At 46.3% G+C, this 22,306-nt stretch overlaps 1 protein-coding gene across 1 annotated transcript; it reads right to left on the reverse strand.

Moving 5' to 3' along the window:
- Window positions 1-414: 414 nt before the first annotated feature.
- On the reverse strand, window positions 415-22,028 carry LOC308630962 (histone-lysine N-methyltransferase PRDM7-like; the record flags this gene model as incomplete). The annotated part of the gene is given in 16 exon segments (XM_081261772.1): window positions 415-534; window positions 2,327-2,378; window positions 2,380-2,520; window positions 3,599-3,666; window positions 4,024-4,295; window positions 4,505-4,606; window positions 5,322-5,478; window positions 7,336-7,385; window positions 11,368-11,475; window positions 11,761-11,884; window positions 12,256-12,363; window positions 12,808-13,453; window positions 13,560-13,692; window positions 16,422-16,506; window positions 21,719-21,859; window positions 21,945-22,028. Coding segments are annotated over 16 exon segments (2,391 nt in total).
- Window positions 22,029-22,306: the final 278 nt, after the last annotated feature.

Below are 22,306 nucleotides of genomic sequence, written 5' to 3' on the forward strand. Positions count from 1 at the left end.
TCCGTGTAAAGCCTCGCCCACACACCCTGCACACATAGGGCTTCTCCCCTGTGTGTGTCCTCTGGTGCTGGATGAGGTCTGACTTCTGTGTAATGCCTTGCCCACACTCTCCATTTTTGACTCTTACAATTCTTGACATTTCTACCCCCACCAATATTTTGTCTGTGTCCTCTGGATTAATTTCCTGGTCTGCTTTGAGGTCATCCTCCATCATTCTCTCACTCTCCTCAGATCTCCCCATTTGTCCTTTGGGTGGGCTAGAAATTCCCCTCTGCCTTGTCACTTTATGTGTGGGTTTCAAACTTCCTTGGAATTCTTGACCTCTGGCTTTGTCATTCCAGCCGTGTGGATCAGGATGTTGCTGTTCCTGAAGCTGATCTCTTGGAGAAGAGTCCCCTGGTATGAGTTTTTTTCTCACAGATGTTCCTGGGAAGATCTGAGATGGGTGACTGCGATCCACATGCTGACTGAGGAATTTCTGACTGGAGAAGGCCAGAGAGCATGAGGGACAAGGATGGATCTCTGGCTTTGGTTCTGCTGAAAGAGGAAGTTATTGGTCAGGGCAGATGTAGACAAGCTGTCTGCGCATCTTCTTTGCTGTGTGGCAAGGCCTGCATCACTACTCAGTCTTTATGTGCTAAGAACACAAGCTGTTTCCCCCCACAGTGTATTTTTCTAGTCCATTTTTATTTTATTTTATATGCTCAGAAATCCAGAAAGCCCAGGTCAAGGGCCTTTTCTACATGTCAGCCAGACTAGGGACCTTCCAGTAGCATCAGAGGCAGCTTCTCTGCCTCTGATGGAGCTGCAGTGACCATGCCCCACATGCCATGACTCTCTTGTAAGATGTGTCCATCTTGCCCAGCCATCCTCTGCCACTCCCCACACCCTTGCATATAGATTCCTGAACACATTTCCTGATACTCTGACTGCAGCTATTTCATTCAATTGAGAAATAACACTTGATGAATTAGGTAGAACTTTCTTCAGTGAAAGTTCTTCCTAGAGAGGAAAAGGATCTGTTTATTAGCTAGGATCCTCTCATCCTGGGGATCTGCAACTGTGGGAGGCCATTTAGAGGTGTCTCAGTCAGTCTGAATTTCAGTCCTCCAATCAAAAAGAAAGATGTAGTTGAGGACTGTTATATGCCTGTCTCTCAATGAGGAGCAGGGTTCCTGCTGGACAAGAGAGTGTAGCCCAGAACCCACTAACTAAGGGACTGTGGCTTCTGCTGCGCAGCAGCCATGAACTGCTTCTCTCTCCATGCTCCACAAATCATGAAGTGAAAATATGCCCTTCCCCAAGCCTCACAGCCAGCATTCATTTTTTTGACCTATTTAATTGTCTTAACCCATTACAAATACAACAGGAATTTCTGTTTCAAAATAGATCCTAATCAGTTGTCTTCCTCTCTGACTCTCACCTTCTCCCAACCTCCTACCCTCTCACCTGAAGGCTGAAGTAGCATCTGAAGGGATCACACACTGCAGTCATGAGTTAACCACAGCACCATCTTAGAACAGAGAACCAAAACTGCAATTGTCACCATCTCCAGGGTCTTGGCACAAGTCATAGGTCCCCACATTTCCAGGCCTCCATGTGTCTTTGTTCTCTGCTTCCTTTACCTGAGTGGTCTCAGCCAGTCACCAAATACCAAACCTTTCCTGCCTCAGGGCACTTGCAGGAGCTGCTCCTTCTGCCTGGAGTCCTTTACCCACAGCTATTTGCACCTCTCAAATTTTATCTCCTGGGAGAACCTTCCCTGACCGTATCTGCTATGTTACCCTCCCCTCACATGGATTCCTAAGTACTTTCTGTAGGTTAGTTTTCTTCAGATGTGTCATGTACAAGCCTGCATGAGAACATGTGTTTCTCTAATCCCTGTGCCAGGTGCCCGAGAGCAGTCATTCTCACTGTCTGTTCCCGGCACAGAGCAGGTTCACTAGCTGACATAATGAATAAGTAACAACACATGCACATTATTTAGAGATTTAAAGGAAGGTAAGGGAAACATATGAAAAGGCCAGGAGACACTGGCTCAGTGAGAGAGCATGCAGTGACTTGAGAATTTGCTTTAGTCTCTAAGCACAATATGGTCTTATATGTTAAGCACTTAAAGTACTTACACATTAAAAATAATATTTTAAAATAAAAAGATGGTTCCTAAGAGTCAAAGGCTTATGACATTAATCTTTAATTTCTGAAGTACCTGTTTGAAATTCTTACTGGCTTTAGATAGCCTATCACTCTACTTGAGAGCTAAAACATGAAAATTCTCAGGGAGAATTATTTCTTTCCTTTGTTTTAAGGAATCATAGTGGCCCACCTCTCCCTGCTGAGAGCTCTTTCTTCCACTTGCTGCCCCACTTGATGCCCAGCTCCTGGCCGTACTCGTCCCCGTACCACACCAGCAGCTCACAGCCTGGCCTGATGACCCGGCAGGTTCGGTAGAAGATCTGTCTGTGGTACTGAAAGGCTACCAGGTTCTGCTCCTCGTCATCCCGGGCACAGTTCACATACCTGGCATTGAGACAGGCAAAGGGAAGGAAATACCAGGTGGTCAGTTCCCCTCCCTGTCAGGTCTGTGTCTGTCCCTTCACCTGGTGGTCACTGCTTCTGTGCTCTGATGATGCCACCCCCACCCACTTCCTCAGGAACCTTTTCTGCCCAAGTCTCTTTCACCAGGTCATATGCTCACAGTGCCCACCTGGCCTAGAAGTCTTTCCCTTCACCTAAGCCCAGTTCCAGAAGTCCACCTTGAAGGCCATACTACCCAATGACCTGCAGGTTTTCTGAATGCTCATGACTTTCTGCCATACACCACAGAACTTGGTGCTGGCCATGTGCTCTGATTCTAGATTACGCCTGAGTCATCTTCTCTGGAGAGGGCTCTCTACTGCCTGCCTCACCCGGGTTCCCATAGAAACTCAGGGGTCTCTTTGTCTTACTGACAACACCCTATTCATGTGCTCTATCCCCTGGTAAAACAAGAGCCCTCATGGTAAAGGGCACACAGCATGGGGACCCTCGGCCCCCTAAGGCTTTCTTCTCCTCAGGCTCAGACCCAGTGTTAATGGCTGAGGCTATCAAGATTTCTTGCTTACAGATTTAAGGTCCCTTTTAGGTTGTCCTGGAACTGTGTACTTTTCAAAATGAAACAAAAATAATAATAAAACAAAAAATCCCAGGAAAAGTACAGTTAAATGTTCCTATAATAAAATGCCTCATGTTTGTCTGCCAGAGTCCCGCACATGGACATGGGTTGTATGATCTGTTCAAATAACAAAGTCTGCTCTTTGAACTGGAACACACTAAGTGATTAATAACTTTTGAAAAAAGTATTAATCCGGTTTCTCAAAGGAATTTAGGCTGCTCAAACTTCATCTCAGTGTCCCAATTTTGTCTAGCACGGAGATTTGCGTTTTTGATAAAAAGTAAATTATGGTATTTATATTTTATTTCTCTTGTCCCAATGTTCATGATGTGAAAGAGTGATGTGCAAGAAAAATGAGGAAGAGACACTTGAGGACCACTGAGGGGGCCTGAGGAAAAGGACAGGAATAGTCCTCCCCAGAGCCCAGGGACCTCCTGGCCTTACCTCATCCAGTTGGCCTGAGATTCATCCTTTCCATCCACATACTCATAGCAGTTCCTCCCCTTGGTGATCTGGGTTTCAGGAAAACAAGTTAAAGCTCTGAGAGGTGATAACCAGCACAATCATGTCACTCTGCTTTCGTAGATGCTCTTTGAGGGGTGCGCAGATTCAGCCACGCCTTGGGACCACACAGTACATCCCTAGCCATCATCCACATTCTATGATGATTTTCCCGGCAGAGCAGAGGCTCCACAGGGTGGAGGCACCAATCTGTCTCTACACTGCTTTGCTCCCACTTACCCTCCAGTTTTGAAGGGGTTCCATGTGCATGCAAAGATCCTCGAGCCCACAGAGCTAACCATGTTGCCCTGTGCATGTCCTTACACATCACACCAAAGCTAGAAAACAGGGAAGGGAGGCACTCTCACCAGCCAGGAGTACCCGCTATTGGCTGCCTCTTCATCCTCTGTGATCTGGCCCCTGTAGGGGCCAAAGTGCAGACCCAGTGGCAGATCAGTTGCCTCATTCCACACACCTAGCCCAGCCTCTGGGATGCTTGATGGTCCAATTCTCAGCCCGAGGGGCAGACTGAGGGTCGAGTGATTGGAATGGTCCTTGTTGACCACACTGTCCTTTATGAATGTAGGGTGCCCATGAGCAGGACAGCTGTCGATGAAGAAGTTCTGGCACTTATCACAATCTGAAGTAAGAGTAGCAGATGTTAGGAGAGGTAGGCACACATTCCTGTATATAAAGAGTTTTAGAAAGAGTACAGCACCATGCTATTCCCACTCAGTCCTGCACTGTGGGTCAGTAGAGGAAGGGAGAGATGTGAGGGCTGAATGGCAGGACAGATCATTGCACCAGAACACAGCAGCTTCTGCATGAGTGGGCCAAGGGGTCACTTACAGAGGTAGTCATCATCCTGGGGCTCGCTGACTTCTTTGTATGCATGGCCTTTCCTTTCTCGCAGGCTGTACATCTTCACTTCAACCTCCTTTGTCCTGAGTTCTAAGTTGGAGAACAGAAGGTGAGTGAAGCTGGGAATCTGGAGGGTTTGTCCCTATTTCTCCAGAAAATGGGATATCTCCTACCATCAAATCATCATCTTTCCTTCCACACACTCTGCCCCTGCTTAACTACTGGTTCATAGAAACTACGGTTCCACATTCACACTGACTACAGATGCCTAAGGCAATTTTAATGTCTAGCTGTCCTCATTTTCATATTTAATTTCTACTTGCCCAAACTTTATACCTATAAAAGGGTTCATTCAACATATTTATTCATTCACAAAATATTGGTAGAGGGCACATGGCATGTAAGGCATTGCACAAAGGCAGAAACACAACATTAAGGAAGTGTGGTCCCACAGGTAGATCTACTGGACCCCTGGTGTGTATCAGCAATTTTACTCAATGCTTTCAAACAACATATGAACTATGTATCCTTATCCTCATTTTACAGATTAGCATTTAGAATCTCACCAAGTTTATAAGATCAAAGCAAGGTCCCAGTGTTTCTATGTGGACAATAAACCACACATGTGGCTTCAGAGTCAATGTTTGTACATGCTGATCAATATGAACCCAATGTCCAGTCCCTCAGCCTAGTCAGCCTCTCCAAGTTCAGGCCTCTCCAAGGTCTGCCTCACATATATAGACCATCTCATCAACCTTTCTAGAGGAGCTGGAAAGACTAAAGTCCCCATATTATTTTCTCTTACCTAATTTTCGTCTAGAGTGCTGTCTAGAGGTACTTGCTTCTCTGAGAGGCGACACTGGTTTCTGGACTTGTTCTGAGCCACTTGTGTTCAGTAAATTTGCTGTTCCTGACAATTCTTTCAAACTAGATTCATTACTTAACAGCACCTCAGGCATTCCCTTCAATGAGAGTCGAATATGAAAATACAATACACATTTCTTTAGTTCTTAAGATCTTATGACATATTTTCTTATGTATGATTTTGGTTAATGCTTCAGTAACCCTTGGGACTTCCTGAGGGGTCTGAATACTGATGTGAAAGGAAGAGCCTAAGTAGTCTGTGATCCTGGACTTGTCCCATGTCCCAAGGCTCTTTCCCTTCAGTTTTCCTTGAGATCCATGCACTTGAGACAGAGGAAGGGAGAAGACCTGGAAGACCAGCTAGATAATCACTATAGTCTGTGAATGAAGGGCTAACACTTGTAGAGAAAAAGAGGGTATCATCCGCAATGGGAGGGGAAATGTAGAAAAAGCCGAGGGGCAGAGCACACTCAGAAAATAGAGTAATAGTGGTAAGGCTGGGAAGATAATGAAGAAATGTTGGCAGAAATGGTTCTGGAAAACTGAGAGAGAAATGCTGTAGGTTGCAAACTGCCATATCTTGTAAGGAGTGTTTGGCTTTGTGATTGATTAACTGGTTCCTGCACCAGTTTTGCTTGAGTAAGGGTGCACTATTCACTAATGTTCTTCAGTTTTCTGAGCCATAAATTAGCAAAATGCTAGTTATTAATATGATAGTGAACATGAAATGTAAGTGTTCACCAAAGTGTTCTGTGTACTATTGAAAGTAATATTAATGTGGGTGGTCATTTCTTCCACAAGTCTATGTCAATTTTGCCCCCTCAACCACATCTACAGTTGAAATGTAGCTCAAGGGTATCTTCAGCATTCATTAGCCCTGTCACTTTTAGTTTAATTTGTAAAGTTTGAATTATTCAGATAACATAAAAGGGTCTGGGATTTCTAAGGAAAGCGAGGTGTAGACCAGTCTCTCCCAGAGCTCATGTACAAAGGCAGCAAGTTGAACAAATGCTTTCAGACAAGATGTGAGTCATCTAACAAAAGCCCAGAGGAAGGTACCAGCTCTCACCCACAGAGCAAGCATCTGAAATCAGTTCCAAAAAATACTTTTCTACTGAATAGTGTGTGACCAGTGGAGTCCCCAGTCATTTTCTCATTTGTCCGTTCTCAAACACCAACCCTGAATGTTCTCAGGGCTGGGAGCTGCTTCTTACAAGATGGGTCTCCTTTTCCATCTGGGCTTCTCCAGTATGAACTCCCTACACACTTGTAAGCTTCCTTCAGAGAAACTAGCACATTTCTCGCTAGGCCTAGCAGAGAGCTGAGGCTGGAAAAATTAGTCAGAGAAAAGAGGTGAAGAGAGGACCAAGAGAGCACAAAATTTACAATGCTATCAAAGTTCTGGTGAGCTTTAAAATCATTTTGAGAAAGAGTTTGGATCACCTTGGGGTCTCAGGCATATGGTCACATGTTCCTGTGCTTCTTATCTATGAAGCGGATGTGGTTTTTATTACCACCTCATAGGATGTTGGGAGGTTCTAGTGGTTTATTCACATGAAATGCTTAAAATATAGTCTGCAACACAGTGAAAACAAAACACGTGTCGGCAATTACTGTTACTATTCTTTTTTTTTTTTTTAAAGAGTGAGAGGAGGGAGAGAGAGAGAGAGAGAGAGAATTTTTAATATTTATTTTTTTTAGTTCTCGGCGGACACAACATCTTTGTTGGTATGTGGTGCTGAGGATCGAACCCGGGCCGCACGCATGCCAGGCGAGCGCGCTACCGCTTGAGCCACATCCCCAGCCCAAGTTACTATTTTTATTATCTTTTAAAATGATGGTGATGACAAACACTGTCATGTGATTGGGAAGGGTGCTTTGTGTTTTTTTTCTCTTACCTGTGTTTGCATCTATGAGGAAGATTTTCTGGCTAACAGAACTTAGAAGACACTCACCTTCTGGGGTTTACTCTGTTCTACTCTGGAGGCCACCCAAGGAGGTTTAACTAAAAGGCAATGAGAAATCAGTGTTTTTGTTGGAAAATGTTTCCAAACTCTGGAGATTCTGATTAGGAGCAGAAAAATGCTACACTAATCAATATCAATACCAAGGATGACATAAAGGTGATATACAAACAGTATCTAAACAGTATCTAAAGTATCACTCAAGTCTTTCCTTCTGTTAGGAACATCATCAACTTTTATTTTTTGGTACCAGGGACTGAACTTGGGGCAATTCAAGAGCTGGGCCACATCCCCAGCCCTATTTTGTATTTTATTTAGAGACAGGGTCTCACTGAGTTGCTTAGTGCCTCACTTTTGCTGAGGCTTGTTTTGAACTCATTATCCTCTTGCCCCAGCCTCCTGAGATGCTGGGATTACAGGCACATGCCACCATGCCCTGATATCATCAATTTTTAAATATCTTTTTTTGGCCCCAGGGATTGAACCTAGAGGTGCTTAACCACTGAGCCACATCCCCAGCCCATTTTATTTTTTATTTTGAGACAGGGTTTTGCTAAGTTGCTTAGGGTCTCACTAAGTTGCTGAGACTGGCTTTGAATTTGTGATCCTCCTGCCTTAGCCTCTTGAGCCAATGTGATTACAGGTGTGTACCACCATGCCTGGTTCTTTGAATGTCTTTAAAAAATAGACAAACTTCATCTCTGATTTATCCTATGTTCATATATATCTGGTATTTTAAAGAATATTTGGACTTTTATGACAAAAATGCAAAACAAACCAGGAATCAAAGGAAATTACCTCCACATGAAAAGGTCATGTAGGATGTCATGATTTAGATGAGGTGTTTCCCCAAAAGCTCACGTGTGAAACAATGCAAGAAGGTTTAGAGGTGAAATGATCGAGTCACACATCAATCCACTGATAGAATTAATGTGAGGTGACTGTAGGCAGATAGGGTGTGGCTGGAGGAGGTGGGTCACTAGAAGTGTGCCTTTGAGGTTTATTTTTTGTCCCTGGTAAGCAGAGCTCTCTCTCTGTCTTTGTCTCTCTTTCTCTCTCCCTTCTTTCTGGTGGCCGTCCACACCTTTCTGCCATAATGCTCTGCTTCACCTCAGGGCAGAGCATGGATTTGGCCATCTCTACACTGAGACCTCTGAAACCATGAGCATCAAATAAACTTTTCCTCCTCTACATTGTTCTTGTCAGGTCTTTTTTGTGACAGTGGTGAAAAAATTGACTAAAACCTAGGAGAAACTCACATCAAATGTATTCAGTGATAAAATACTAGAAGCCTGTCCTCTAAGGTCAGAAAAAGGCATGAATTCCCCCTCTCACTACTTCTACTCTTCTAACAAAGCATAAAAAAACCCCACAAAGTATTTAGGACATACTTTGCCAAGGGTGCAAAAGTCTTAAAGACTAAAAACTATGACCTTTTAATGAAAGAAATTAAAGACAGAAACAAATGGATTTAGAAGATTGAACATTATTAATTTCCATACTATCCAAATGGTCTACAGATCCAATGCCATCCTATAAAAATTCTAATGCCATTTTTTTTGCAGAAAATTTAAAAAATAAATACAGAATCTCAAGGGACCCCAGAATAACCAAAACAATCTTGAAAAAGAAGAAAAAAGTTGGAAGTTTCACACTTCCTGATTACAAAGCTACATCATTCAAAACAGTGTGATAGTGACATAAAGAAAGAGATATAGACCAAGGGAATAAAATAGACAGGTTAAAAAGACTTTCTGCATATATGGCTAAATTAATGTTTCACAAAGGTGCCAAGACTCCACAATGGGACAAATAATCTCTTCAAGAATCAGGTTGGGAAAACCTGATATCCACACACAAAGGAATAAAGAATGGCCTTTGTCTTAAAAATATACAGTTGTACCTTCATATTTGTGGATTCCACATCCTTGAAATCAACAAATCATAAATAAAAATATTTGAAAAAAGCTGGGTGTGGTGGCCCATGCCTATAATCCCAGTGACACAAGAGGCTGAGACAGGAGGATTGCAGGTTCAAAGCCAGCTTCAGCAACTTTGCAAGGGCTGAATATCTAAGAGATAGCAACACACTGTCTCAAAACAAAAAACAAAATGACTGTGGATGTAGCTCAGTGGTTAAGTGAAATGCATCTATACTAAAAATGTACAGATGATTTTTCTTTTCCTTATTCCCTAAGCAATACAACAAGTATTTGCATTGCATTTACATTTCATTAGGTATTATAAGTCATCTAGAGATGATTTAAAGTGATTGGGAGGATTATATAGGTTACATGCAAATACTACAGCATTTGATTCTTCAGTATCCTCATGTTTTCAGTATCCTCCTGGTAGACAGGAGGGGTTCCTGGAAACAATTCCCCATGGATAGGGACAATTAAAAGAAAAATTAGCTCCAAATGAATTAAAGAACTAAGTATACAACCTGAAACTATAAAGCCATTTGAAAAAAAAAAAAGGGAAAATCCATGAACCTGGACGACATTTGCTAAGTAAAATATGTCAGTTTCCAAAAGATAAATGCTTCGTGATTCCACTTATATGAAGTACCTAAAGCAATCAGATTCACAGAAACACAAATAGAATTTTTCTTGTCAGAGTTTAGGGGGAAGAGGAAATGGGGTGTCGTTGATTAATGGCTGTAGACAATTTCAATCACACACCACATGTATATAACTAATAATGTTGTACACTTAAAAATTGACAGAATGGTGATTTTATGTTGTATGGTTTCTTGCCACCATGTATAAAAATGATGAATTTATTAGGTTGGAGATTTTACCTGGATCCAGATAGAGGGATAGAGGTATGATAAACCATAGGGATACATTCTCCATGAAGACTGTATTTTCATCTTAATACCTTTACAGACAAGTAAACATTGGTCCTTTAAATGTCTTACACAATTTTTAAGAGCCTAAGGCACCTAAAATCCATAGATGAGAAATCATAGACATAATCCAAATTGGTTTATCCAGTTTAGGCATATTGTATCTTCTTCTTTTTTAAATATGTATTCTCTAGTTGTTGATGAACCTTTATTTTATTCATTTATTTATATATGGTGCTGAGAATTGAAGCCAGTGCCTCACACATGTCAGGCAAGTGCGCTACCACCGAGCCACAACCCCAGCCCCTTGTATCTTCTTTTAAAATTTCCTGTCCAAGTAGTGGAAGAGGAAACGAGCTTCTTTCTATTTTTTAATGATTGTACGTTATTTTATTTATCGGATGCTGGCTCTGAGCACTGACATGAGAGAAAGATCAGGAAAATTAAATAGCTCCCTCCAACCCTCTCCAAGATTTAAGACAAGGGCTTAAGGATCATGTGGTGTGATTAAATATGCATAAGAAAATATGTATTTTCCCTAACATATTAATAATTTTCTTTTCTAAGACATTTAATCCAATAACCAAACTATTAGATTCATGTTAACAAACTTTAAGGGAGGCTTGGAGTTTAATTAAGCTGTTTTAAATTGTCTTTTGATTAACAAGTATAACAAAAATTGTTTTCAAAAAGAATGATAAATTCAAAACACGTAAGTATGGAGAATGATACTGCAGACCCTATTCATCCTTCATGATTCAGTCTGGTCTCAGTATTCTTCCATATTCTGAAGATTCTTCAGATCTTTTTACTTCTATTTCAAAATTTAAAAATGAGAATTAAAAAAAAACAACCAAGCCACCTTCCAGAACTTCCTCTTTATGACATTCATTTTTCTGGACTTGATTTTCATATTCATATATGAAATACACAATATTCACATTTTATTATATTTCCCACTTATTGTGTGTACATGTACACACACATATTATATACAGTTTTTTTTCACACATCTAAAAATTTTATGGGAATGTCTTCTTAGTGTATATAGTCTTGCATCTTACTCCTTTGCTGACACTTGTTTTTGAGGAACTACTAGTTTCTTATTAACTTCTGAAACTAAACCTGGTATGGTTTCAGAAGGCAAGCTCTAAAGCTTCCTGGCCTCTCACCTTGTTGTTTCGGTGTCCATTCTTCATCAGAATCCTCAGTGTCATCCATCTGCAATTTGATGGTTTGCCTTTGGTGACACATGAAAGCTGGTCGAGGGGCTCTGAAACCTGGAAAGAAGCAAAATCCTTCTCCTAAAATGGAAGTGCTGGGAGGAGGAAAAAGGTCAATGACAATAGAAAGTTCCAGAAAGGGTAGGCAGTCTGGGAGAGTCAAGGTGGGATTGCCGCATGGCCAATGCTGCACTTACTTAGGCCTGCACTGACACAAAGGAACAGTCTCCTTCCAGATTGTCTCCAAACAGAAGGGAACTGTAGGCAGCTCTAGCCCCTAAGAGAGCCAGCATGATACAAGGACTAGAGATCTGTCTTTTGTTTCCTAGGCCCTCTTATTACCTATAGATATCAGCATATTATAGTTCCTTTTCACATTCCTATAGCGAATTTTCTCCCACTCTCCCATCTCTGCCCATTCTTCCTTGGAGAAGTAAATGGAAACGTCTTTAAAAGCATCTTTAACCTGGAGAAAAAAGAGATTTCTTGTGAAGTGATAGCATACATCGGAACAAGATCTTGGCCTTTTCTTTCACTGTGCATGCAGGGAATAGACTGGGACCTCTGGGTGGTCTCTGTGAATCAGGGTAAAGAGTTTCCCCTGCTGCAGATGTCTCTTTAACAGAATAGGCACTGGTTATCGTCCTAGTTTTCATGGAGCAGTTGCTGATGTGCCTCCCCCTCCTTCCTGTATCCCAGGAGTCATCATCACATCCCATTTCTGCTTTCACTGGAAGGGCCACCAGGTGTGCATCCCAAGGCCCTATTGCTTTTGGTCCCCCCTTCCTCCCTCCCACAGACCCTTTCTGGAGTTTTGCTTTGCCTCCCATATTCTACCTTGGGCTTCCTCTCAGGCCTCCCTAAATCTCCTTTGGTGCTCTCATCTGGGGACCATTCAGTGGCACTCATGGTGCTGCACAATGCCCTCTGGGCGGGCTCCGCCTTCTGTGGAAGAAGAAGGAGCTGAGAGTTGTACTCTCTACCAGCTGGTGTGCGTAGGGCAGGGAGGAGGTTTTATGAGGAGGGGATCTGGGGTGTGGATCCACAGGCAGCCAGGCTGTTTCTTCTGTCCTGGCCCTTTGAGCAAGGAGGCCCAGGTGCCTGCAGAGGCCAGGCCTTGACCACCACACCTGGGTCAGGGTCTGGTCCACAAGCCCCACGGGATGACAGCCAAGGGGAGGCTCCCAGGAGTTGAGCTCTCCACGGGGAACCCCAGCTTGAGGGAGCAGAGCCTGTAAACCTTGGGGGTCAGTAATGGGGCTCTCAGGTCCAGGACACTCAGGTGCCCTCTGACTGAGGGAACTGGGGTTTCATGGTGGGGTAGATTTGGGGTCCCCTCAGGCGGAGGCCATCTGCACTAGGAAGACCAGGGCTTCTCAGGTGGGGTACATTCAGGGTCCCTCGGCCAGAAGATAGGGGACCCTCAGGCTGAGGCAGCTCGCCCTGCGGAGACCGGGGCTTCTCCAGTGGAGGAGACAGGGGACCTCTCAGGCTGAGGTAATAGGCACTGTGGAGTCTGAGTTCCGCTGGGTGGGAGACAAGGGGCGATTTGGGGCTCCTCAGGATGTGGGTATAGGAGACCCTCGGTGGAGGAGACAGGGGACCCTGAGGCTGAGGCAGTCCGCGCCGCCGGGGAGCTGGGGGTCCCTCGGGCGGAGGAGACGGTGGCCGCTCGGGCGGGGGACCCTGAGGCTGAGGCAGTCCGCGCCGGGGAGCTGGGGGTCCCTCGGGCGGAGGAGACGGTGGCCGCTCGGGCGGGGGAGGGGGACCCTGAGGCTGAGGCAGTCCGCGCCGGGGAGCTGGGGGTCCCTCGGGCGGAGGAGACGGTGGCCGCTCGGGCGGGGGAGGGGGACCCTGAGGCTGAGGCAGTCCGCGCCGGGGAGCTGGGGGTTCCTCGGGCGGAGGGTCTCGGTCGGGCCGCGGGTCTGGGCCCCTCACGGCGAGCCGGGATGCCGGCGAGGGGGCCGCTCGGTCTCGGGCGGACAGGCTCGGCGCCAGGCTCGGGCTGCCCCTTCCCTGACTTGGGACCCGCGGTCTGCTGGGGAGAGCCCCAGGATTTCTGGGACTGCGGGACCGGGTGCTGTGGGGCGAGGCCGAGGGGCCAGACGCGAGGCCGCTGAAGGAGAGAGGCGCCCACGCACAGCCGCAGCCGCCGCTGCCGCCACGCCTGGAGCTCCAGCCGCGGGCGTCTGAGCCCCACCAGAGTAGACGGGTGCCGACTGTCATACAGCTGCCAATCCGCGCTGCGGACGTGGGGTCCAGCCAATCGGCGTTCTTCAGGGTGGAAGGGCGGGGCGGAGGGCGGAGCCGTATCTGTCAGTCACGGTGCAGCCCGTTCTGGGCGGGGACCTGACCTGGGTCTCTCCAGGGAGTCATCTGAAAACGTTGGGCGGGCGCCGGCGCAGTTCCCTGTGTCTCCTCACTTGGCTCTGCAGGCTGGGGTCTGTGCACTATGGTCTGTGACAGAGGGGCTCATCTTGTCTAGAGGGCTTTAAACCTTAGGATTGCTGTGGCGTGGGTTTTTCCCCCCAGCCCCCCGCCCCAACAGAGTCCCGCAAGGTAATAGTGGTACTAGGGGGCCCAGGAGTTTGGAGGCGGCACACCGAGATGTGGGCAGTGAAAGAAAATGCCACAGAACTGTTCCTATAGCATACCACTTGTAGTGCAATGGGATCTGGGGCCAGGTGTGCAGACCCTTCCAGGAGGCTTGGTGTCTAGTCCCGGAAGGGATTCTCAGCCCTGTGTTCTGCATAAACGACGAGGACACCCTTGAAACCGTGGTCAGACCAGTGGAAGGAATTTGCAATTATCATGGTGCTAGACCTCAGACCCGGGAATTCAGTCAGGAAGTGGTCTGTGAGCCTCAAAGGGAACAGCAGTCCCTCTGACCTGAAGATAGGGGTAGTCCCTGTGAGAGGGCAGGCCTGACTTGGGGGCCAGGACCTTGTGGACCTTACTCTGGCTGGAGAAATCAGTGCTGACACTGATGAGCTCAAGATTTTTGTTTGATATTGGGTGTATCCTTCCAATTCCCTGAACTTCTGGGTTATTTTCAATTTTATTTTATTTTATTCAGCTTTGTATATTAATTTTTATTCAGCATCCAATTATTTGCATTATGCTAGAAAAAATTCACTATTAGATTTTTTTCTGACTCTTACTAACAGTAAGTTAGCACTTACTAACTCTTCAGAGCAGTCATTTCCAAGTGGAGAGGTTCTGACTCCAGCTCTCCGCTGGCCTGTGGGAGACTTCCTGTTCTCAAGATCTCAGGGCAGAACTTGCCTGCGGACACCAACACCAGTGAGCTTGCAGAATCAGACACTGTGGACGAAGGTGGCCAGCAGGGTGCCAAAAACGACTCCCATCAATGGGCCCCTGCTTACTCTCCACCTTCCCCTGCTTCCACAGCAGTTGAGGTCTTGCCTGGTTTTTGTTGGTTTTGCAGTTCTGGGGATTAAACCCAGGGGTGCCTTACCACAGAGCCACACTCAGCCCTTTTTATTCTGAGACAAGGTCTAAGTTGTAAGGCTGGCCTCAAATGTGAAATCCTCCTGCCTCCAGAGTCTCTGAGATTACAGGCATGTGCCACAACACCCAATGCATTTGTATATATTTTTTGTACTAAGGCTTGAACCCATGGGTACTTAACCACTAAACTACCTCCCCAACCTTTTTTTATATTTTTATTTAGAGACAGGGTCTCACTGAGTTGCTAAGCACCTTGCTACGTTGCTAAGGCTGGCTTTGAACTCTCAGTTCTCCTACCTCAGCCTCCCCAGCAACTAGGATTGGTGTGTGCCACCACACCCAGCCTAATCAGTATTTTTTAAAGAGCTAAAGTTATTTCCATTCTGGGGATAAAACCCAGGGCTTCATGCATGCTAGGAATTGAACCCAGCTCTACCTGAACTACATCCCCAGCCCTTATTTAAATTTTTGAGAGAGGGCCTTGCTAAGTTGCCCAGGCTGGCCTTGAACTTGTGATCCTCCTCCAGTTTCATGAGTTGCTGGGATTACGTGGTGTGCCGTTGTGCTTGGCTATTCTTTTTTTTTTTTTTTTAGTTTTCTTTTATGTAAAACTTGTGCTTTTAGTGCTGAGAAATCTTCCCCTACATTATTATCATAAGTATTTTCCCTAGATACCTTCACTGTCAGCTTTCATATTCAAGTCTGTGATGCAATCCAAGTTACTCCTTCTGTATACCTTGAAGTAAGGGGAGTCTTTCTCTGCCCCCACACAAATACTTAGTTATTTCAGCAGCATTCATTGAAAACTCTTTCCTACGCCAAATTATTTGGAGACTTTATTCAAAACTGGAGAATCTAGGTGTAGACTGATTTCTAGACTTCCCATCTTACTGATCCATACCCAGGCTGATGCCAATAATACACAGTACTACTAACATAGTTCTGTGGTAAAGCTGTGAAATCAGGTAGTGCAGCCCTCATACTTGGGGGTTTTGTTGTTGTTGCTCACTCATTTTGGCAGGACTGTCTTGAACCAGATCTCTATGCATGCTAGGCAGCATCCACCCTGAGCTACATCTGCAGCCTCCTGTCATTTTCAAACAGGGTCTCCCAAAGTTGCTCAAGCTGGTCTTGAATCAACTTTTTTCTTCTTCAGAAATTCTTTTGTTTTTCTAGGCCCTTCTTATTACCATTTAAATTTTTGATTACTTTGTCAATTTCCACGCGAATGCCTCTGAGTCTAACCAGACCGATCTGTGGAGCACCACTGCACTGAGCTTCCCAACCTTGGCTGTAGCAGGGACACTCTTCTTTTATGTGGTGCTGGGACTGAGCCCAGGCCCTGCATGGCTAGGCAGGTGCTTCACAGGAGGACAGCCGGCTTGCGCCCCTGCACTTCCCATGCTCACCATCTGCCTGCACGTCTTCTGGCAGCATCCCTCACTAACTGCAGACTGCGCCTGCTCCCCAGGCCCCTAATACTGCATGCCTCTGCTGTGGCACATGGACTGGGAGCAGGCTTCCTTCCTTACCTTTCACTGCTAGGACAGGGAAGCGACCCTGCTTCCTGTGGACTTGCTCAAGGTCCTCATCAAGATGACTCGCAAACATGAGTTTCTGAAGAGGGAAAAAAAAATTATATCACTGAGGGGGCTGTTTTCCTGATTCTAAAACCAGCTTATGTTCCTCAAGGAGACTTTGTCAAGAATAGAAGAGTAAATTTAAAAGTAGAATGAAAGAAAGAAGAGCAAACTCCAGTTCTCTCAGCAGGAAGGTAAACTTTCCACACACTGGTTGGTCTGGGTGGCACTGTCTGCTGTCTAAGGAGGCGTTCACTTGAGCAGCTTTGTTGCCTCCACACTGCCCCTGCTCAAGCTTTCTTCACAGTATGTGACAGCACTGACACTTTCCGACGCTGTCAGACTTCTGGTACACGACGTGCCACACCATGGTTATGCCATGTACAACTGTTCTGCTATTGTGCACTTTTTATTATTTGCAAATGATGCACTGTTGTAAGCAACATTTCAGCTAGACATCTGTCAGGTGCTGACAGCAGAACCACCCACAGCCCTCACAAATATACTACCAGGTGTGGCTTGCATATCATGTCAGTCTACACAACAGCCCTCTGAAGCAGGTATTAGTAGTATCCTCCTTGAACAGTAGAAGAACACCAGCTACAGATATCAGAAAACCTGAGGCCCACTTAAAGGGCTACTCTGACTTTCCTGTGAAGAACTACAGCCGTAATGAAAACCGCGGACAGGAGCACACTGCATGTGAACAGCATGGGGAAACTAGCAGCCCTGGATCTGACTGGCTCTGCCACCCCTGATGTTCTCCCCACTTTATCACAAAGCACAAGTTATGAGGAGCTGTGCTCCTTTACAAGACTCTGATTCCAGCCACTGTCCTAGTTCTTCCCAGGAGAGATCACAACCTGCTTGTCTCTGCAATGTTGTCATTCAGCCACCTGAGCATCACCTGTGCTATAAAATGGCAAACCATGGTCAGTCCCCACTGCTAACTGAGAAGCACACAGCGACACTGAAGCCAAGTCAATTGTTGCTTGGGAGCAGCACTGCAATAGGAAAATGTGTGTCACAGTAAACTGCAGATGTACTCACGGAGATGGCAGCAAGGGGAGGTTTTTTAAGGCAAAAACAAGGACATCAGGTACTTTGAAAGATGACTAGTCACAACCATGAACAGCAAGGTGACGTCACTCTGAGGCTGAATACAGCCGCTGGGCAGGCGTCCCCATGAAGGGCCATCTGTGTGAAGCCTTGTGGCCTCTGAGTGCACATGTGGCTCTCTGAGCATCTTGTCAAAGTCACTACCAGGCAATCATGCATGACAGCTCTTTCTTCACAACCTTGTGACTTTATTTTTTTGTTAGGGTTGATGCAAGGTACTTCACTTTGATTTTGACACTTTTTACAACACGCACACAAGATTCATTTATAGAATGAAACAGAAAATTAAAACAGATCCTATTCCTGATTTTTTTGGGGGTAAAAAAGACCAGAGAATCTGAAGATTGGGGTCTTCCCCCTAGAAGACCTCTGTACCAACAAAACAATTTTGCATACAATATTAAAAGCTGTTACTGATCCTCAGGAATTAAACTATAATCTCAGTAATTGTCAGTAACTTTCACAGGTAAATTCTGACATAGGCAAAAGGGAAAAGCATGCATGAGTGGAACTCTATGGCCCCCCAAAATTTAGAATCAATAAGAACCTTGGTCAGCAGGTGGTTCTCAGGCACCTGAGAACCCAGGAAGCAACAAGCACATGTAAGTTAGGTGACAAGTGACATTCAATGGGGTGAATGTATTAACAATCATGGTAATGGTGACAAAGAACTTGGCACACGTGAGGCCCTCTTCTAAGCTTCACACTCACTCTCAAACACTCACCTTGATGATCCAAGGTACATGCTACTCTCATCTCCAGCTTGCTGGGAGGCTATCTGCACTTCAGGCACAGAGAAGCCAAGCAGATGCCCACGAGCACCAGCTAGTCAGGGAAAGAGGTAGGATTTCACTCTGGGCATTGCAGCTCAAGTACATGCCCTTGGGCAATAAGTCTCCTCCACAAAGGGAAAGGATTCGGCAGTGCTGGGTTGTCTGGCACACACATGTGCTCTGAATGTCGCCCAGGTTCCTGCTCCTGATCCAATGGTGACCTTCCCTTGAGTATCCAAGTGCCCAAGGATCCTCTAAGTCTCCACATCCAGAGAATTGCTGCATTTTAAAATGCTTAGGAAACTTCTGCACCTTTTTGCAAAGAGTGGAACTCTATGGCCCCAAACAATTTAGAATCAATAGGAACCTTGGCTAGCAGGTGGTCCTCAAGCTTCCTGGATACCGAAGAAACTAGATGTCCTTTCTGTGCACTTAAGATGTCTTAACAATTATTTCAGCAACACTGAATAGACTATAAAGCTCAAATCCCATAACCTAACACTTCAGTTTTGCCCATTTACTGAGACTTTCTCATCTTTCCACTGAATTCTTGCCCATGTGGAACTGTATTTAAAAATGAGTATCACTGGTAGTGTAAATGTGTTCTTTACTGTTTGACATGAGAGGCATTTTCCTTGCTGCTAACCAAAGTGTGACCTAGCCAAGATGTCAACCTCAGGAGTGCCACTGAGCAGCACCTGGCCAAGGGAGTGCGTCCTGCTAGCTTGGTGCAGCAGCCCAGCTGTTCTCATTCTCAGCAAGCCCCCCCCCCCACCCCCAGGCACCTCTACCACGCGGCCTGCGCAGTGGTTTCATTAATGAGGTTCTAGGCATAAAGTTAGTTAGAAGAGATCGAAATAAAACACACAAACCAGTTACCTTATTTATATTGCTAGGTCCGAGATGGCTCACCTCTCTGGTTCCCGCCTCTAGCCGCCCAGCAGGGCAGCGAGGATTACTCTGGGCTAGCAGGAGAGAGAGAGAGCGAACACGCCTGGGAGTAGCCTTTTATTTGGGGAACAAGAGATTCAGGGGAGAATTCCATCCAATGAAGGTTGAGGGGGGGGCTGTACTCCAAGGTCAGGGTCAGTGATTGGGTCTCCGGGGTCAGTGGTCAGGCACACCCCTACACGGATGGGCTCTCTCATCAGGAAAGGGTCGGGAAAGCTTCGACACAGCCAAAGCGCCTCAGGCCCTTAACGGGAGTCACCCAATCACGTGTCAGAATGGCTCCCCACAGGCACCCTTGTCTCTTCTCCTTCTGAGGACAGTAATGAGGCTGGATCATCCCCAACCACCATCCTCACAGCTCCTCCTCAGGCCAGCACTTTCTGTTGGTCAATAATGCTTCAGAAAATTGGACTTGTGTACTGAAATGAAATTAGTGGATTTTTCCTGCTCCAGGACCTTTTTTTTTTTGGTGGTACTAGATATGGAACCTAGGGATGCTCTGCTGCACCCCCAACCCTTTTTAAAGTTATTCTTTTTAAAATTTTTTTATTAGCTACACATGACATTACAATTATCTTGGCAATTCATACATTTGAATCAATTGGGGTATAATTTCTCATTTTTCTGATTGTTCAGATCGAAGAAACACATTGGTCATACAGTCACCTATATACAGCAACCATAATGTCTATTCTGTTCTGCTGCCCTTCCTATCCCCTCTTCCCCTCCCCTCCACTCCCATCACTTCTCTCTATAAAGTTATTCTTTATTTTGAGACAGGGTTGCACTGTTGCTGAGCCTGGTCTTGAAATTGCAATCCTTCTGCCTCAGCCTCCAGAGTAGCTGGGATCACAGGCTTGGCCACTGTACCTGACTCCACATATGTCCATGTGCAGAGCTTCTCTCCAGGTGTTCTACAAAGCTCTGGGTGAAGGATGCCCTACAGTGACCACACCAGCCCTTGCTTCCCTAGTACACCTTGTCTGGAATGCAAGTGAGGGCAGGGCTTCCTGCAAGCTCAGCCCCACACTGATGGCAGGTGAAGAGCTGCTCCCCAGTATGCCCTACCTGATGGACAACAAAGGGGGAGAACTGGCTGAGGGCGAGGCCACACTGCTGACACCTATAGGTCTCCTCTCCAGCATGGGTCTTCTGGTGCTTCACAAGATCATTCTTGTGGATGAAGGCCTTCCCACACTGGCATCACCTGTAGGGGTTCTCCCCAGTGTGGATTCTCTGGTGCATGATAAGGCAGAGCTCTGGCTGAAGGACTTTCCACAGTCATGACACTCGTAAGGCTTCTCTCCAGGATGGGTCCTCTGATGTGAGAAGAGGTGCGAGCTGCAACCAAAGCACTTCCCACAGTCCTGACATTTGAAAGGCTTGAGGCCAGTGTGGATCTGGTGGTGCACCACCAGGTGGGATCACTGGCTATAGGACTTCCCACACTCACTGCACTCATAGGGCCCCACTCGGACGTGAGTTCTCTGGTGAGGATGAGGTGCATGCTCTGTCGGAAGGCCTTTTGGGGCATTTGTAGGGCTTCTCTCCTGTATGTGTCCTTTGGTGCCTAATGAGCCTGAAGCTGTGGACAAAGGACTTTCCACACTGACTGCATGTGTACAGTTTGTCCCCAGTGTGTGTCCTCTGGTGGGTGACCAGGTGGGTGAAACGGCTGAAGGACTTTCCACACTCTTTACATTCAAAGGGCTTCTCTCCAGTGTGAATGAGCTGGTGCCTGGTAAGATGGAAGCGCCAGCTGAAGAACTTTCTGTATTCCTTACACTCATAGGGCTTCTCCCTGTGTGTTCTCAGAGACATGTGGAGGGATGCCCCAGGATGGAGAGGGCTGCTGCCAGCAGGGCACTTGCAGGGCTGGCCTCCTGTGCGATCTCTCGCACATTCAATCAGGTGGATGCTTTTGCAGAAGGCCTGGCCACACTCCTCACTGTCACCTACGCAGTGCCCCTGATGCCCCCTAAATGCCAGGTCATGTTTCATGCTTCTCTCATCTGAGCCCCGTGTGTGGAAATACTCCTTCAGCACATCTGAGCAAGAAGGAGGCAGCTGCCCTCATACTTACCACTCTCACAGACCCTGCCTGGAGGAAAGGCTTTCTTTGGGGTGAACGCCACTTGCCTCAAATGTCTGTCTTGGTTCTCCTGATACTTGCCCAATGGGTCTTCCAATGACAGATACCAGAGATCCTTCCTTGCCATTCCTTTCACTTTAATGCCATAGGGTTTTTTTTTTTTTTTTTAATCTTGAGAAATGTTCTTACTGGAAACAGGTGATTTCATTTCAACAGTAGAATCCAACTCTGGACACACCTCTTGGTGAACTGCCCTCTCCACCAGCCAGGGCTCTTCCCCTTTCTCCAACTGCAGGATCACCTCTAATAGGAACCTGGTGCCCCAAGGACAGCAGGTTCTCATAGTTCTCCAACATCACATCTTTGTACATGACCTGCTGAGCTGGGTCTAGCAGCTGCCACTGCCATTCCTCTCTGGTAAAGTCCACATGCACATCCTTGAAGGTCACCATTGTCTGGGACCAGGCAGGCAGCAACGAGGCTCAATGCCCTCCTTGTTCTTGGCAACACTTCTCTGAGCGACAGGAGAGTCCTGTTTACCATCACCAGGCTGTTCGCTCCTCGGCTTGGGGCCAGCTCTCCATCTGCTCTCATGTCCTTCTCCCTGAAGGCGCTCTTCAACATTAGTGGTGAGGGGTCTGGCGGTTGTAAGTTCTCCCAGCAATCGCTGTGGCGTCTTTACTGTACCTCTTATCTGCTGTCTTTCCGCAATACTCCCCTCTTGTTCTGGCTGCAGTAGCATAATGAGTCTTGGTCTTCGTGGATCAGTTCCCCTTTCCTGGATCACACAGAGAACTCCAGCCCATCTTCTTATTTGGTCACGTGGTGCGTTCCAGCGTCCCCCTACTTGTCCCGCGGGCACCTCCGCCTTCCCGTGCTTGGGAAGCGGGAAGCGAGGCCGG

Source organism: Spermophilus citellus (assembly GCF_964194105.1).
Source record: "Spermophilus citellus genome assembly, chromosome: 11".
NCBI classification, from domain to species: Eukaryota; Metazoa; Chordata; class Mammalia; order Rodentia; family Sciuridae; genus Spermophilus; species Spermophilus citellus.